Source organism: Hylobates moloch, unplaced genomic scaffold (assembly GCF_009828535.3).
Source record: "Hylobates moloch isolate HMO894 unplaced genomic scaffold, HMol_V3 SCAFFOLD_4, whole genome shotgun sequence".
Taxonomy (NCBI): Eukaryota; Metazoa; Chordata; class Mammalia; order Primates; family Hylobatidae; genus Hylobates; species Hylobates moloch.
This window is the reverse complement of record NW_026652279.1, coordinates 3,902,103-3,921,176: the sequence shown is the minus strand read 5'-3', so window position 1 is coordinate 3,921,176 and position 19,074 is coordinate 3,902,103. Positions and strand designations below refer to the sequence as shown.

At 41.7% G+C, this 19,074-nt stretch overlaps 1 protein-coding gene across 6 annotated transcripts in view; it reads right to left on the bottom strand.

The window, feature by feature from the left end:
• PTPRG (protein tyrosine phosphatase receptor type G) overlaps positions 1-19,074 on the bottom strand; it is a 759,442-nt gene that overhangs the window by 447,214 nt on the left and 293,154 nt on the right. The window contains exon 1 of one of the 6 annotated variants that reach the window (XM_058437118.1): positions 4,101-4,343. The exons of the other annotated variants lie outside the window; for them this stretch is intronic. Within the exon in view, the coding sequence (XP_058293101.1) occupies positions 4,101-4,125 (25 nt within the window). The 5' untranslated portion in view covers positions 4,126-4,343. Of the gene's footprint in view, positions 1-4,100; positions 4,344-19,074 lie in introns of those variants that run through there. 6 annotated transcript variants of the gene reach the window in all.

Here is a 19,074-nt window from a genome sequence, read left to right as displayed (position 1 = left end):
CTAGAGCGGAGATCACACCATTGCACTCCTGGGCAACAGAGCGAGACTCCACCTCCAAAAAAATATTTATATTTTTTTCCTATTTGACAATGGAAATATTAGCATCAGCAAAGTATGTTATGTATCAAAACTTATTTTTATATATTTCCCCAACAGAAAAGCTAGGAAATAGAATATTTTATGCAATAGCATCTATGTACCCTTTTGTCCTAAGGTCACAGAAACAATAATGCTAGGCATTTCATACCGCTGTAGACTAAATGCTTGTGTCCTCCCATAATCCATATCTTGAAACTTAAGCCCCAAGGTGATGGTACTGGGAGGTGAAAACTTTGCCAAGTGAAAGCTCAATATGCAGTGATGAGGACAAGTCAAAGGGGGAGGGGAAGTAGGGTGATGGGGTCATGGTGGCACTAGGTATATAGGATGAGAGTAGAATCACAAGAAGAAGCATTTAGGTGACTTAGTCAAGAATGGCACCCAGGACCAGTTGCAGTGGCTCACACTTGTGATCCCAACACTTTAGGAGACTTAGGCAAGTGGATTGCTTAAGCCCAGAAGGTTGAGACCAGCCTGGGAAACATGGCAAAACCTCATCTCTACAAAAAAAAAAAAAAAAAAAAAAATTAGCCATGCATGGTGGCGTGCACCTACAGTCCCAGATACTCAGGAGGCTGAGGGGGAAAGATCAGTTAAGCCTAGGAAGTTGAGTCTACAATGAGCCATGAACACACCACTGCACTCCTGCCTGGGTGACAGAGTAAGACTGGGTGACACAGTAAGGGAAGGGAGGGGAGGGTTAAAGAATGGCATCCAGGGATTCTGGACATAGCACAGACAACTTTGGGATGTTCGCAGGGTAAACACATTTAAGAAGCCACTGGTGCCATCTTGAAACGTGCAACCACCTGACTGAAAAGCAATATTCATTCTGGGTCATGACACTTTTTTAGTCATATAGCCAAAATAACGAAACGTGACTTTATTTCTCACAAAGATCTGCACACAGTTTGCAGGCAAGATGGTCTTTCATTCTGTGCTTCTTACAAAAGAGGGCCACACCCAAGGATTTGTACCAAGATGCTCTTGAGCCAAAACAGAAACTAAATTATGAATTTCATGGAAATGCTTCAGAGAAGTTGGCAATCTCTGTGTAGAGAGAACTGGGTGCTGCTCCCTGTTGGAATCCAGTCCCTCCAGGTCAGCCTCATTGATGGAGATGCAACTGATGGCAAAGCTGGACCAATACCAGATCCCTCAGAGCTAAAATAAAATCAGCAGGAGGTTAGACCATGGGGACCGGCAAGTGAAATGCCATCCTCCTAATGCTTTATGAAGGAGGAAAGCTATGGAGAAGACCAGACTCACTCACAAAATAAAGTTCTTAGAAGTGACTAGTCCAAATACCAGAAAATCATACAATTCTACCAAAATCTTTAAAAAAAAAAAAAACCCTTCTGAACAAGTCATCAAATCAGACCTTGTTATAAATGTGCACATTCAATTAAACATGAGACTATTTTAGATACAAAGACTGATGCCCAAAGGAGTTCCAAATAACATGAGAACTAGAGAGCCTGGCCTTAGAAACCTTGAGAACTATAAGAAACAGCGTTTGACCACAACCCTGCAAAGTTTGCTTTATTTGTGCTGACTCAAACAAAAAAACTGTCCCATTACACAGAATTTTCTGTAACAGATTAGCCTCAGGGTGATTCTATAAGCCAAGTGTGTTCACTTTGCCCAACAAAACCTTCAAAATCAAACTCACACAAGGAAAATTTAAAAGGAGGAAGAAAAGAGATTGGAAAGGGGAAAGTGAACAAGGAAAGGCAGAGGGAAAGAAGGCAGAGCATTCAATGCCCAGGCCCAAGGCAGGTTGAGCGCAGTGCATCAGGCAGCAGAGAGGCCAGGGAGCTGGGGGCAGAGGGCAGGAAAATGAACTCAATGAGATAACCAGGGACAAGATATGACGCCTTTCTTCTAGCACTCAGGGATTTCGGAATCAAATCTGAGAGAGGCAAGAAATTGTGAGAAGATTGTAAGCAGAGATGAAACAGAAAAGACACCTGAAGCTCTGATCTTGGGGCTTTTCCTCCATGAGATAAGATCTAACAGGGTCCACTGCATAGAGTTGTTGTGAGGATGACAAGAGATCACTAACACTGTAAACTCTCAATCCACAGCCTTGCACATAACTGGGTCTCAAGACATGCCCTCTCCCTTCTCCTTTGCACTTCTTCACGTGTTTAAGGGAGAATGTGGGGAGGGGCTTATGTAAAATAGGGGATTACAGGTATCAGACTGAACCATTCGTACTTGTTGAACTGGTATCTACTGGATGGCTAAGGTTGTAGGGAACACCACCAGCTTCTCATACCCTGGGTGCCCTAGAGAAAGGTACACAGAGCAAGGTCTCAGACTCCCTGTGGAAGAAACACTACTGCACCCAAGCTTTACAAACATATCCCTGGGCCCCACACACCACATGCAACTCTAGGCTTCCCTCACCTTACAATGGTTAAGGTTGTCTCTGCAAACTCAATTTTGAGTTCCGTAAGCGAAGTCCTATGTCCTCTATCTCTGAAACTGCATTGCTAACTGGATGCAAGATAGACGCTCAGAGTATCTATAAAGAAGAGAGGGAGAGAGGGCTGCAGAGATGGAAAAGAGGTACAGGGTGAAGAGCTTAGACTGTCAAGAGACAGGAACCATGCCCTGAGATCCCATTTTTGCCACTCACTAAAATGTGTGACTTTGGGTACTTCATTTCACCTCTCTGGGCCCTCAACTCCCCTATTTTTTCAAGTTAATAAATGTGAAGGGCTTAACGCACGCCTCAAAAAAACAATGAATCAATCAAGTTATTATTATTGTTAAATAAAAAGGAGGGAAAGAAGAGAGGGGAAAAGACTCGCCTTGGAATGGTGATCAACTTCAGCTATACACACACAGCCTCTTACACTAACCAGTTACCCAGCGGGTACCTCCTTCCCTTGGCTTTTTGCTTCCATCAATTACCCATTTAACCATTCTCACTTCAGGCAACCAAGTCAGCTCAATGGGGGCTGCTGGTATGGCTCCACGTGCAATTGGTCCTTGGCCATGGAGGAGGGCTACAGGTTCTGGGAGGCAGGGGGTATGATGCCATGCCAGGCACCCAGTGGGGCCGCCATCAACGCCTGCTGTTGCTGAATCATAGCGACAAGAAAACCCTGTTCAGCTCCAGAAGGAACTTCTGGGGCCAGGAGGCCATCTGGTACTGATCCCTTTCCAATCCCGGGCAATCTGATGAAGAGCTACTCCTGGCTGGAAGGACGATGTTCTACCCAGCCAACAAGAAGCCTTGAAACTCCTGTCAAACCCTTCCCTGAACTCAGGCTCTAGCACTCCTGTGGTCTCTCTTCCGTTGCAAACACAGACGTTGTTAGAATAAAAGCAACCCGTTCGGCCGGGCGCGGTGGCTCACGCCTGTAATCCCAGCACTTTGGCAGGCCAAGGCGGGTGGATCACGAGTTCAAGAGATCGAGACCATCCCGGCCAACATGGTGAAACGCCATCTCTACTAAAAATACAAAAATTAGCTGGGTGTGGTGGCACATGCCTGTAGTCCCAGCTACTCGGGAGGCGGAGGCAGGAGAATTGCTTGAACCAGGGAGGCAAAGTTGCAGTGAGCTGACACCACACCACTGCACTCCAGCCTAGCAACAGACCAAGACTCCGTCTCAAAAAAAAAAAAGCAATTCCAAAGCCAGGGAAGCTCTGTTTAAGTGTAATTTTTACAGAAAGGAGCTATGCTCACCTCTCTCCCCCAAATTCTAGCCAGGTATTCTAGAACGGGGACTTGCCCCCGCTTTCTCCTTCTGGTTCTCAGCCACAGCCTCAACCCCACTCCAGCCTGCACAGTAGGGTCAGAAGCTTCCAGCTCCTGATTAGCATCACCTCTGACCCTTCTCTAAGGCTAGAGGTAGAGAAAATGATCATGGTCACGTGCACATAGAAGCATGTGTTACTGTGGGCAAACTGAAATCATCTGTATCAGGATGGGGAAAAGGGAAGTGCAGGTGTTTAATATGCAGTGTAATATAATAAAATTATACCTGTGCAAGTAGTTGGAGACAGCATCCCTGAAGAGTGAACAGATCAATGTCAGCCCATTCCTGGATGCAGGAGGACCGGTGTTGCATGACTTATCCACACCACATATGAGCAGGCACAGAGGAGATCCCCGGTTCAATTATAAAACGGTCCCACAGGAGCCTTCCCAGTACCCTCGTGCTGGCCCTTCAAAGGAGTTAAAGATTCTATCTGTAAACTAGTCAGAGCCCCTCTGACTGGCAAAGGAAGCCTGTCTCAGCATTGACTTCACCATGCAGACTGTGGCAACAGCCTATAGAATGATAATTAGATGTCAGTGCCTTTTGAGCAACTGCTGAATCTCAGCATTTTCTAGAAGAGTGCAGATGCAGCTGGCAGAAAATAAAGAGCAGCACAACACCACAGGCCTTCTGGGGTTGCTCTGGCTGTGTGGCCATCAGAGGAAATACATTTTCTAGAGCAGTGGGCTAGGAAATCTGAAGGTGTTTATGAAGAGAGGAAGAAGAACTTGGCCAATGAGAAGGCAAAAGGGCTCTGTCATGCTCCTGTGGTGTAAGCAGCTTGCTGCCACCTGCCCTGTCAGCAGGTGGAGAGACCAGGTCCAAGAAAGAAAGATTTTATTATGACCAGGTATCGGGCCATCCATATGAGGGTAGTACCCCTAATTCCACCTACTCCCTAGCTTAGGATGATAGGGAATGATGCACAGTCGGTACAAACTTGGGTACTAGGTCAAGGTTACCTGAGTTCAGATCTTAGCTTCACCATTTACAAGACACATGCTTTGGACTCAGAACTCTAATATCCGGTTTTCTTAGCTAGAACAAGTAAAAAATAACAACACATTCCTTGTGAAATTTTTGGAGAATTAAATGAGATGCTCAAATAAGGCCTCACGTGTAGCTCTCTAACTGGTAGCTGCTATTATCACTGCTGTTGCTGTCACTATTGTTGTGGGGGTTTGGCATGCATGGCTAGAGCTGAGAGCAAGGAGTGACTGAGAGCATTCTGATAAGCCTAGAATTAACCCCACAAATATCCAAGGCATTTCTCTCCTGGCCATATACCTAAAGCATCTCCCCAGTTTGCTCCTGGACAAAAATACCATCATGCCCATTAATCAGAAAAAATGACTTCCAGTCTCCAGAAACCCAAACACAGCCAAGTGCTTGAACATGCAGCCTAGGAAGGGGCAAAACATAAAACGGTCTCTGAGCACGTGAGCAAGGGAATGAATGACCGAATGTGACCCCGTGACAGTGGCATGCTGGCATGGTCGGCCTTCCTAAGACATTGAAGTATCATGACAGAGCTTCCCCTGGACCATTTAAATAGAAGTGGGGAGAGGAGCATTGTGGAGCAATCTGGGAAGAATGAGAGAACAGATACCACACATTACGAGGAGATGGAACCCCTGGTCTTCCATGCCTCCTTCTCAGCATATTCCTAAATTGTGGTCTCTTCTCAATTTCCAAAGCACAGATGTTGAAGTGAAAACCTTAAAATGCCTGGGTTATTGGAATGCTCCGGGTGGCTGGTGAACCGGATTTAAAGACAGCAACAGCAGCCAGAGAATGATAGCTACAAGGTAAAAAATTAAGAGCTGAAACAAATTCAGTTCACCATGCAAAGCTGAACTTGATCGTTTATTAAAGAAAGATCAAGGGACAACCAAATGACTCTGGTTTCCTAATCCCCCTGGGATTTGCCTTAATTCTCCCAAAATCCTTGAATGCTCAGTTCCGTTACTGTGCTTGCAGTTGGAGAGAATTAGAAGCCCGGGATCCTCCACACTCAGCGATCGGGACACAGGGAGAAGCACTATCCCCTTATCCATCTATCATACATGGGCATCTCTAGAGAGCAATGCCACAGGACAAAGTCTTTACATTTCTGTGAGATATTAGGACACTTGTGTCTCCTGGGGTACAAATAGAAATCCTGGGTAAACAAGGGGTAAAATGATACAAAAGGTTCTACTTATACAGCAGGGAGAATTCTTATTACCCCAGGTGACATTTATTGAGAATTATCCATGACAGGTTCAACGAGAGGATTTTGAAGGGATTGTTTGATTGTGTTCTCCTAATAACCCAGGAGGTAGGTATTTATACTCTCCCCATTGTACAAATGTGAAGAACTGTGGATTCAGAAGTTAAGTGACTTGCCTAAAATTCCCTAACTTAGGAGAGGATAAGATCCAGGGCTGGAACTCAAAGCTATCTGGCTCCAGCACTATTCTCCTCAACCAGCATGAACTTAACCTTGGGTAACTTGTTCAGAATTGATGTTGTTAAAAGAGTTCTGCTAAATACATAAAACAACACTGAGGTTCATCCTAGGTCGTTCCCTCAACCTGCTGAACTGTCTCTTTTCTATGGAAAGTGGGAAAAGGTTGAACTGCACATTCAAAGGTGGCCTTACCTTTGACCAGCTTAAATGGTATGTTCAGAATGCTATGACAACCTGGAAAACACACTGAAGTCACCCAAGGCTTGCAAGGAGCAGCAGGGAGCAGAGCCCTGTCTTAGGAACTCAGAGTCCTATTGCCCAAGGTAACACAGGGGCTCCTGAGGCCCACACTGAAAATCTGGAATAATTGCTTTGCATAGCAAATAAGCAGAAAAGGCAAGGGGAAAATGAAGGCATCCTTCACCCATTACAAATTCCTGTCCTGTCGACACTTGACATCTGAGAGAAGGCCAGGAATTAAGTCTAGCCTACTGGGATCTGCAGCTAAGCACACATTCTAATTGACTTGCTCCCAAAGTTTAAGCAATTAAATTTCCACTAGTTTTTTACCCTATCTAATACTATGAAAATGCTCAAACATAAAACAAAGTTGAAATAATTTTAGAGCAAATGCCTATATACCTACCCACCACCTAAATACTCTCATGAACATCTCCAAGGAAGGCGTACAGGTGAGGCAGATGACACTGATCCTCCTTAAAAAAGAGGAGTGAAGAAAGGAGAATTCACTGTCTCAGTCCACGACAATTCATTGCTCAAAGAGGGGGAAGCCCGGTCTGCGTCAGGCCCTAAGCACTGGCAGCCCAGTGAGACATTCAGCTGGTTCCTTTCATTAGACAGGCAGTTCCTGGGTCTGCACATCCTTGTGCAGTGCATTCAAGACAACTGCACTGCATAATCAATCTCTCTTCAGAAAAAGGTGCCAGGTCTTACAGTTTGCCCTCATCGATTTTATTGACTGTTAAACCTAGATGAGAGTTTAGGCATCATCTAGTGAAATCTGCTCGTTTGCTTTTATACTTGAGGCAATTAAGACCCCACAAAGTTAAATGTCATGCCCAATGTCACATAGTAGGAGGGACTTGGAACATTCCAATAAACCACTCTGAGTCTCTGCAGATATACTAAGTAGGCTGACATCAGACAGACACTAAGAAAACAGGAGAGAACCGCCTGAAATAGATTTTTACAAGCAGGTCTGGAAAACAAAGACCAGATGAGTGAAAGGGAACTGTATGCAGCTACTCTTTAAGTCAGTAACATCAGGCTGGGCATGGTGGCTCACGCCTGTAATCCCAGCACTTTGTGAGGCCTGGGTGGGCAGATCACCTGAGGTTGGGATCTCAAGACCAGCCTGACCAACATGGTGAAACCCCATCTCTATTAAAAATACAAAATTAGCCAGGCGTGCCGGGCATGGTGGTGCATGCCTGTAATCCCAGCTACTCGGGAGGCTGAGGCAGGACAGTTGCTGGAACCCAGGAGGCAGAGGTGGAGGTTGTGGTGAGCCAAGATCACGCCAGTGCACTCCAGCCTGGGCAACAACAGCGGAATTCCATCTCAAAAAAAAAAAAAAAAAAAGTCTGAGTAACACCTACATTAGAAATAATCTTTAATATTAGTTATGGTTCCTTGACCAAAGGAGGCTACTATACTACATGACAACTTCCAAAAGTTTCAATAAATGTATTACACCAGCAGTCCCCCACCTTGTGGGCACCAGAGCCTGGTTTTGTGGAAGACACTTTTTCTAATAGGCATTAGCATCTCATAAGAAGCAAGCAACCTAGACCCCTGGCATGAGCAGTTCACAATAGGGTTCGCGCTCCGGTCAGAATCTAATGCCACCACTGATATGACAGGAGGTGGTGCTCACTCACAGCTGCTCACCTCCAGCTGTGCAGCCCAGTTCCTAACAGGCCACGGACCGGTACCAGTCCGTGGAGTTGGGGACCCCTGTATTATTACATGATGATACAACTTGCACAAAAATGTTTACCCATTTCACCTCTGCTTGTGTCATATCTTAATTCTGCCCCCATAAAGTTCTTTCAATCTAATGTCACAACTCATAATGCATCTCTAAAACAGCAGTATGTTCCTACCATCGGGATGCATGGCAGAAAATTTAAATAGTGCAATAAAACCAACGGGCATCAGCATGCATTAAGTGCCCTACTGTAGCAGTGACTGCTGAGGAGTGCCCCCATGCCAGTTGAAGAAACTCTACATTGATTGAATATGCTAACACATGTCCTCCTTCTCTCGTCTCTGACTAATTAACACCACTCTAGGCCTTCCTATCAGGCTTGTGAAAACTACTGTGACTGATCTGGGCTCATCTAGAGCTGAAAATTACTTTGCCAATAGCAGAGAACAATACTTTCTGCATAAACAACAACAAAGACAAGCCTCTTAGGTGGCCCGTACTTCATTCTTTTATGTGAAGCATTTCTCCAAAGCTTTGAAGACAAAGGACAGGACTCTAATAACAGGGAACTGTGGCAAGACAGCAAAAGGAAGACAGCATTTTCTGCCCTCTAGGACTTCCTCCTAACAACGATATCTTTGATCAAGGCCTTCATGGGATTTTGTTTTTGGCCCCCAGCTTGACAAAAGCTTTGAGAAGCAGTGACTGTGCCAATTTTTTTTTTTTTTTTTTTTTCCCCACTAAGAAAAAGCTACTCAGTGGAGACTCTGGAGAACAACAATTATAGCAAACAACCTCCCTTTATACCTTGTGTGACTGAAACTATCATAATACAGGCTCAACTTCCTAAAGGATCTTCTTAAAGTAACATTCTATATTTATAAAAATTGGCAATAAAAAGAAACCAATGATTGATATCTTCAACAATTTCGATGATTGTCCAGAAAACCAGACAATTAAAAAAGCCAATCCTAAAAAGCTACTTACTATATGATTCCTTTTATATATCATCTTGAAATGAGTTTTAGAAATGCAGGATAAATTAGTGGTTGCCCGGGTTGGGGACAGAGATGGGGACGGGGAGTGGGGGTGGCTGTGGCAACATTGCCTGTGGTGCTGGACTTATTCAGAATCTTGACTGTGGTGATGGATACATGAATCTACACCAGTGATAAAACTGTGTAGAACTTAATACACACACACCCTGGGAAAAGTATAAAGGGACCTCTCTGTATTATTTTATGCAACTGCATGTGAAACAACAGTTACCTGAAAAGCTTTAATTTTAAAAAATGGGCTAGGCACGGTGGCTCACACCTGTAATTCCAGCACTTTGGGAGGCGGAGGCGGGTGGATCACTTGAGGTCAGGAGTTTGAGAGCAGTCTGGCCAACCTGCAGAAACCCTGTCTCTACTAAAAATACAAAAAAATTAGCCAGTGCATGCTGATGCGTGCCTGTAATCCCACCTACTCCAGAGGCTGAGGCAGGATAATCATTTGAACCTGGGAGGCAGAGGTTCCAGTGAGCCAAGATCATGCCACTGCACTCCAGCCTGGGCAACAAAGCAAGACTTCGTCTCAAAAAAAAAAAAAAAAACAAAACAAACAAACAAAAAAAATCACAGCTATTATCCTTCTATGCCTGGGGAGAAAAGTCATGTATTTTTTTCTCATCAAACAATGGTTTTCAAGGGCTGGGAAGGAAGCATGTAAGGGTCTGTGATAGGTGAAAGGACAAAATCAACTCTCATTAAGATGGAATATCACGACTAGGGGACATACTAAAATTTAGGGGAAGGATTCCCTTCTCAGTGCAGCACTCTTACTATCAACTGTTTCAATTTCATATGCAAACCTGAGGAATTACTTTTCACTCTGAAATGTACATACAATATTTCCTCTTCTGTGTCTCAACATCTTTAGTAACAGGACTAAGCAATGTCACGTGATTTTATGGATTGGTGTACAAACAGGAATCCCTCAGTGCTTCCTAGAGTTTACTAAATTATAAAGGAAATATAATTAATACATGGTATATTCTATTGATCAAAATAAAGGATGTCACAAGAGCAGTTGCTTATGAAAGAATAATGAAACACTGGTTTACTGAGCATCTATGTGCCACGGATTATATTAAGTGCCATAAATATACAGCAGATGGGAGAGTTTATGTTGTAATGTGGAAGAAAAACAAGAAAAGAAACAATAATTACCACACAGTTTAAATGTTGTGGGCAGCAGTATTTTATTAATTAAAATTAGGCCAACAGAAAGGTAATTTTGAAAGAGTCTCTCCTAAGACTTGGGTTCAGGTCATAAGTTCTCCAGCAGTTCAATATGGGGATCATTTGCTTGCCTTTCCATAACTCAAGTTCCTTGCTCATAAATAACAAACAAACAACAATGACAAAAAAAAAAAAAAAAAAAAAAAACAACTGTGGACTATATCAAACCAAGATCTCAAATAAGAAACTCTCCTTGTGTCAACTGTCCTGGGGGCTCATAGAATTTTGCTTAAACAAATTTTTCCAAAGCTAAAGGAGGGAACAAAAGAGGGACAGAGGCATGGGGGAAGAAAGTTCATGTCGGCTCTGATTTTCCCTTGTGGTGATATTCCACGATTTTAGATAAAGGGTAATTCAAAATTAGACCCGGGTTTGAATCTCAGCCCTGTGACTTATTAACACTGTGACATTAACTATTTAATAATCCTCCTTGGGATATAATGTCCTAATTCCCATAAATCATTTTATGGATTAAAGAAAGAAAATGTCCTAAGGTCTTTCATATCTAACACATGATAGGTTTGTAATAAATGACCAATGGTATTCTCATTATAAAGAACCCCAGAATTAATAAAAGCTTTAAAACATAACTATATAGTTAAAGCACACATATTTTGAAAAGGAGTGACACATGACTCCTTCTGAGAGTCTCCACTAGATTAAGCTTTATTTTACTTAAAGTCTTAAAAAAATCAACTCCTAAACAAGTCAGAGACATAACCACAAAACTAAAAATATTCACTCAGCAACTTTTTGTCTCCATCTCCTCATTCTTTGATCATGCTCTGCATATTTAAAACATTGGAAGTGCTATTTACTCCAACAGAAAGAAAAGGGAGAGCGTTTATTTTTAAAATTTATGGGCAGAGAGTTTATTAAAAGGAGTTTGTAATAAACTAGTCTCTTATGCTAGCTCTGAGCACCATGGTTATAATCTTTAAATTTCAACTTACAGTCTTCTCCAAATACACACTGAGGCATCATAATTAAAAGTTTAAGAGATTTTAAAAGAAAAGAAGGCATTGAGCTGCCCTATTTTCAGCTCCCTTCAATTGGTATCTCATGAGCTGTTTTCAACAGAAGTCATATTTATTATCATAGTGTTTCTTAAGTACTAATAGAGATTAAACATCCATTTACTTGTTTTAAAAAATACATACAGAACACCTAATATTCCAGAAAAGCTAAAAAAAAATGCCTTTTTCTATAATGCGTTGAAAAAATAATTGACATCAAAGTTAATCTGATTTAATCCCACAATTATATGACATCTCTATTATAAACACTATATTGATTGCAGGTTTGTTTTGCAAAGCAAATGGCAAATTTATGCTCATTTTTAAAAATCAAATTGGCTTTAGAAGGACTGTTAAAGCAGAATATGCTTTTTTAAGAGAAATAAAATGGAGAAGCTGGGAATACTGTTAATAAAAAACGACTGAAATACATTCATTTACAAAACTGTCTCCATCTACTTTCTGAACTAGGCTTCTGGTAGTAGTGTGCCACCTATTGCTGTAAAATGTACTTCTGTATTTGTGGCTTTCCTATTCAGTACTATAGAGAAGAAAAGCTTCCCACTGCCTTACAAAAGATAATAAACATTTGTTTTCCTTCATGCTTTTCTGTCGCTATTCCAACGCCCACAATACAAATGGGCCATAGAGTAAATTACCTTTTAAAAAACTTATTACAATCCATTGAAAACATGTATCAGTTTAAGCCAGTGGTTCTCATACTGGGGGGATTCTGCAATGTCTGGGAGAAATTTCCTGTTGTCAAGATTAAAGACCTGGTGTTAAGAGGGAGGTGTCAGTGGCTTCCAGTGGATAGAGGCAGGGATGTTGCTAAATATCAGAGGACAGCCCCCACAACAAATAATTAGCTATCCCCCACGTCCATAATGCTGAGACTGAGACAGCCCAATTTCACCCACCTTTCATCATTTCTTCCAAAGGAGAAAGAAAGCCATATTTGATTGCAGGAAAAAAATGAAGAAGCCAACAACACACACCCAACATTCAACATCAGCATACTAACAAAACATGGATAAAACGTTAGGAACTATATTAGCCTTTGCAGGGTTAGTAATTAAAGCCATTGTTGGTCAGGTAGTCTCAAAGCCTTGTGATATATAGGATCTCAACCCTGACTTTGTGATTGGTCCCCAGGCTGACCTTTTAAACCCTTGACATAAAATAATTATCGAGTCACACTCAAGAATCATCACTGTCAATACGCTGTGCTGGGGCAAAGGCAACCCATGGCACATGTATCACCACTTAGTTATCTCTCTAGTCTACTCCCTGGCCCATCCCATTCACAGCAGACATCATTAATCAATCAAAGTCTCAGATTTATTCACACATGGTGCTGTAGAGAGCCACTACCAGTTGCTGAATGTTGCTGTGGGAGCTGCTGCGTATCTGTCTTCTATGATGCGATATGAATTCATGAGAGGTGGGCTCAAGTCTTGCCTTGGCCACTGGAGGGCTGTATGAACTTGAGCAAGTCATTGAAACTCTCTTGTATTTTCTTCAGTTGTGTAAGGATTTTTTAATTCTAAAGATTTTAGAGTAAGATTTCTGGAGTGATGAGGCATTGGTTACCTCAACTGCAAAACTGCCAAATACTAAATGAGGCTATGTGGAGAGAGAGAGAGAAAAAAGATACTAGACACACACAGAAATAGGAAAATAGGATGGGAAATGATCAGAAGAAGAAACGGCCAACATAAAGGGCATTTTTTCTTTGAAAATAAAGGAGCTTCGTGTAGAGAAAAAGCAGTGGAAGACTTGAAAGTCACCAGCCTGAGCGACAGCAGTCAACATCACATAGCAGTACTGTTTATGTGACTTAAATGGTTTACCCTCTGACGTTCAGTGCCCCAACATACAAAACGGGCTAATTCTACCTGTCCAGGCCTCCTCATGAGACTTTCTAAGCATTAATTAACAATTCTTCAAAGGGCCTCCAAGAGCAGCATAATGAGTAATTTGTAGAACAGCCACCTTATGAAATATTACAAAGCTACAGAGTGAATAAGTTAGAGTTGTTCGTAATGACCTGGAGACATGTTAACAAAACCTGTTCAGAAAAAGCTAGTTGCAGAGGGATGAGTACACTATAGTTCTGTATTTATAAACAATCCAGGAAATGAATCAAAATACGGGAATACACTTATATCTATGCAATGAGCAAAAAAGTATGGAAGGATATATTTCAAAATGTTTTGGAACCAAGGTTGGGGTGGTAAATCAGAAATGATAGAAAGAAGAATGAAATCATGGTGCAAACTGTGGGCTTCGCTTCCATGTAACTGTTTCTTTTGGCTTGTTCTTATGCTAGAGCTTAAAATATAAATTTTGTAATTTCTAAAATACCTTGTAAAATTCTTGGTCTTAGAAAGAAGATCAGTGGTTGCCAGGGGCGGTGGGAAATGGGAAGTGGGGAGTGACTGCTCAGTGGGTATGAGGCTTCCACTTGGGGTGATTAAAATGTTCTGCAACTAGATAATGGTGATGGGTGCATCACACTGAGAATATACTAAGTGCCACTGAGAGGTACACTTTGGTTAAAATGGTAAATTTTATGTTATGTGTATTTTACAATTTAAAAGACCCTTGGTCTTAATATTCTACGTAAGTACAAGACACTGAGGTCATCACACTTGAATGTCACTAGCACCTACCCGTCAATATCACTAGCATCCTCCCAATCAATAAGGAAAACATGATGGGAGGAAGGGAAAGCTCTTCTGGGAATAGGAAGAAGTAAAATTTAAGTTTTGTGGCCAGAGGGATATAGAGATATCTGTTTCTTCCTAACTCAAGGGAAACCCACTCCCCCATTCCACAACACCTTGACATCTAGTGGCTGTTGCTCCACATTTCCTTGGTTTAATGCCAACCTCCAAGGTCCCAGAGCCCCCCAGCAAGACAGCTTTCAAACTACCTCAGGCTTACACCTCAGCAAGCTTCCTAATGTGAGGCCTGAAGCACCAGTAAACCAAGAGTATGTGAAGTACTAAGAGAGAAATAAAAGTAAGAAATTACTATAATTAAATCAGTGCTTTGCTATAAAAAAAAAAAGGCCTACCCTTTCATATTATTTTATACCCCTAAGTAAAACATTACAAGACTATAAAGTCTACTTTAACATGAACATTTTAAAGCTATTTTAGAAGTTTTTCTTGAAACTGAGTTTTGAAGTTTTACATGGAAGACCAAAAATATAGAAAGTAAAATTTTGTAAGACTCCAAGGAACCACAGAATTCCAGAACACACTTTGAAAACCACCAGACTTGGGCAAGAATCCTGCTGTTTCCGAAGGGCTATGAGAACATCTTTCTCTACACCACGGAAGTCTAGAGGAGATTAATTATAAAACACTGAAGGTACAATCTGCAATGAGATGACTACAAAACCCATGGTTCTGAGAGAACTGCTTGAGGAAGAATTCCCACAAGAAAAGGAAAGGCGGCTAAACTAGGACAAGAGCCCAGTTATGAAAGCTTTCTCTACTATTATTTTTACCTTACAGGTGGCTCATGTCTTAAGTTCAGCAGCTGCAATCCCAGAGAGCTTAGTAACACTTTTAGGGACCTAAGTACAGGGCTGGGAACAAAACAGGCAAGGGAAAGGCTTGTTGCCAAACAAGAGAACCACACAGTAACTGCGTTCACCTTCTGATGCAGTGAAAATAAGAAGAAATTACATCACAGCCATCTCCAAAAATAGTTCATACCACTATAAACCAGCGGCATTCCCTTTACTAGAAAAATTAATGCAACTGTGCGATTTAGGCACCAAAGAAAAAATGAATGCTAAAACATGGAATTTGGCATCTTAAATTCAAATTTTAATATGCAATTTCATTAATAAGCCAGCAATATAAACAAAACTTCTCTATCACACTGTCAGCATTATCCTTCTCTAGGACCCTCATAATACAGGTTTTTAGGATATGTGGATCTTCAAATAGCTATAATCTTACCTGATACCTAGTTTAAACCTCGGTAAGTATTGCCCACTCACATGAGACTGCTCTTATTACAGGAAAAGACCTTCCTGTGTCTCATCTATGTCTAGTCCACTAGCACAGTGCTTGATAAGCCAGCAGATTGACAATGCTGCATGTATATTACAGTGCACCAGTACAGTTTCCCTATAGCGCACATTTTAAAAAGCATGTATTCATATGTCCACGAGTATGTATGTGTACACACTGAACAGGCACAGACCTTAGGAGAACAAACAAAATGGGGTACACAGTTGCAGGAAGGAGAAAGAGAGTAAATAGAGAAGACAGAGGAATCAACTTGTTGCCAAGTACTTTACCTGCCTTCCCTTATTAATTTCTCACGGCCTATAGATGAGAATAGGTGAAATCAGACCTATTTTACAGATAAGAAACTGAGGCTCAATGTTTTTATAATTATGGTAAAAACCATCCCACCTCAAAGTGGCCTAAACAAAACAAAACCAAAGGGCAAGGAGGTTACTGTCTCACATAACTATTCAGGAGGTACATTGGTGTGCATGTGTGTAGTACTGCTAAATTCTAGCAGCACAGGGCTGCTGTTCTCTCAGAAAATCTCATTCTCTTGCTGTCAACTCAGTTCTGCATTCCAGTGCTGGCTGCACTCTCAAATAGGCCTTTCTCTTTTGAATGGCCACCGGTTCCTCTGAGCTTATGTTCTGAAAAGCACAGAAACCTCAGCACAGGAAGGACTTTGATGTGGCCGTTTGAAGTACAGCACAGGAGACCTTCATTAGATGGCCATGGCCACATATTCATCTCCAATCCAATCAAAGCAATCTCAACAACCTAAATGACCAGGCCTGGGTCACATGTCCATTCCTAGAGCCCAGAGAAGGAAAACAGCTCACCCCAGAACACATCCACTTGGAGGAGAAAACGAAGGGGTCACAGTGAATTCCCCAAAAGGAATATTTTATGTAAAGACTTTCCTAGCACTTTGCATCTTAGTTGTCATATGCTGTGTAACTAAATCCCCAAAAACTCACTAAGTTAGAACATCAATAAACATTTACTATCTGTCACCATCTCGCTAGGTCAGGAATGTAGCAATGGCTTAGCTGTGCAGTTCTGGATCAAGTTTTCTAAATGAGATTGCAGTCAAAATGTCAGCTGGGTAAGCAGTTATCTGAGGCTTAACTTGGACTGGAGGATCCATTTCCTAAGTGGTTCAATCACATGGCCAGCAAAATGGTACCAGCTGTTAGTGGAGCCTCAGTTCTTCCCCAGTGTTCTAACGATATTGGAGTGAGCTTGTTCCAAAGGAAACAATCAACAGTAAGCCCAAAGGCAGAAGCCACAATTCCTTTATGGCCTGGTCTTAAGAAGTCACACACTGTCACCTCTGCCATCGTCAACTGATCACACAAACCAGCTCTCTTTGTTTAACAAGACTGAAAAAGGGTGTGAATACCTGGAAGTGGGGATTATGGAGGCCATTCTGAACCTAGCACACACCTTCTCTAAAATTTCCATTTTCTCAAACCCCCCTTCCCTGCTTTAATGTTTTCTATTTAGAACTCAACATCATACAACATACTTCTTACTCTTTGTTTCCCACAGTAGAACATAAGCTCCACGAGGACAAGCATGTTTGTATGCTTTGGTCACTATCCTATCCCTTGCATGTAACACAACAGCTGTTACAAAGAAATCATTCAATAAATGGAATTTAGAGGAACAGATGCAAAGAGGAAGGGACATGGATGTCAGGTAGGCAGCAGCAATCGATGTCTACTTTACTCATAAAGGTGAGGTCTTTGAGACGTCCAGCTTTTAGGGCCTTTGCAAGTCCATGCATGTATGTCCATATGCTTTACTAACATGTCTAAAATAGGCCCCTGGAAACAAGAAGAAATCAGGCAATTTTCCTAAGGCAAACTGTTGCACAGTGCTTTCACACATGGCCCTCAAAGCTCAGGATCTTCACAGCCACTGTGAACTTGACCAAGACACAGGCACCATAATACAAAGAGCACAAAGTAACCTGGAAATAGAGAGTTTCCAATTCTATCTTGATTCTGCCTGTAAACCAAAGACTCATCAGTTCACCTCTCTGGGACTCAGCTTCCATGTTCGTAAGAAACACAATATTTATCAATAAGACCTCATCTCAATTATAACGTCACTGAAGCTGGATGCTAACAGTGTATGTCCATGGTTTTTAAAAAACTCTTCAGGTAAGAAAATCAGAAGTATGCAAGTAGGTTTGTCTAAACATAGATCTGTGTCTTACTGTAAAATTCCATTTTTGAATTGTTACTCCAAGTACTGCACCCACCTTATAATCACCGTATAACATGCTTGAAATATAATTGTCATGACAGATTCTCCAGAAAGGTCAAAATAATCCTTATCACAACTTTACAACTGACCATAAAAAGAGAAAACCAGGGCCGGGCGCGGTGGCTCACGCTTGTAATCCCAGCACTTTGGGAGGCCGAGGCGGGCGGATCACAAGGTCAGGAGATTGAGACCACGGTGAAACCCCGTCTCTACTAAAAATACAAAAAAAAATTAGCCGGGCGTGGTGGCGGGCGCCTGTAGTCCCAGCTACTCGGAGAGGCTGAGGCAGAAGAATGGCGTGAACCCGGGAGGCGGAGCTTGCAGTGAGCCGAGATTGTGCCACTGCACTCCAGCCTGGGCGACAGAGCGAGACTCCATCTCAAAAAAAAAAAAAAGAGAAAGTCAGACCGCATCCTTCTTGAAAAGCACAGCAAACAAGCAAAAATGCCTCCTTTTCAAAGATTATGTTTAGTGAAGTACAGAGGCAGAGAGAGAGAAAAGTAGTATCAGCTAGTACTGTATTCAAACACCTTAAAAAGAAATGAACAAAAATAGGTTTATTAAACTCCCTAAAATCTATTTTCAAAAGAACTCAAAATATTTTACCATCAACCAAAAATACAGCCCCAATTGTATCACTATTGTATTAGTTATCTATTGCTGCGTAAGAGATTACCTCAAAATCTAGCGGCCTAACACCATGAACACTAACCTCATCACAGTTTCTGAGGGTCAGCCAATCTAGATAGGTATAATCATAAGACATTGGAAAATTACGTGACTCCAATTTAAAATGGCTGTTTAACATGAAAACTACTTTTTGAACTACCCCTTCTGATTTTTCACCTCCACAGTTATGCTACTGAAGGCAAAGAGAAGAAACTGATTGTAGCAGCTGTACTAGAACCTCAGTCAGAATATGTCTCTCTCATTACCAATAAGTAACAACAAACCCATCAAGAAAAGTCTAATATTATAATTCCAAGACTCCTAATGACAACTGTCAGGCATTTTAAAATTGAAATGTGCGTTAAATGTTAAGTGTACTTCACCCTAATCTAATTCTATAAAAATAGATACCTGATTCAAACAGCCCATTCCTCCACCATGCAAATAAATGAATATTAGATGTGAAAAGCACATTTGGAAAATGTTAGGTACGTTTATACAGATAAAGCACG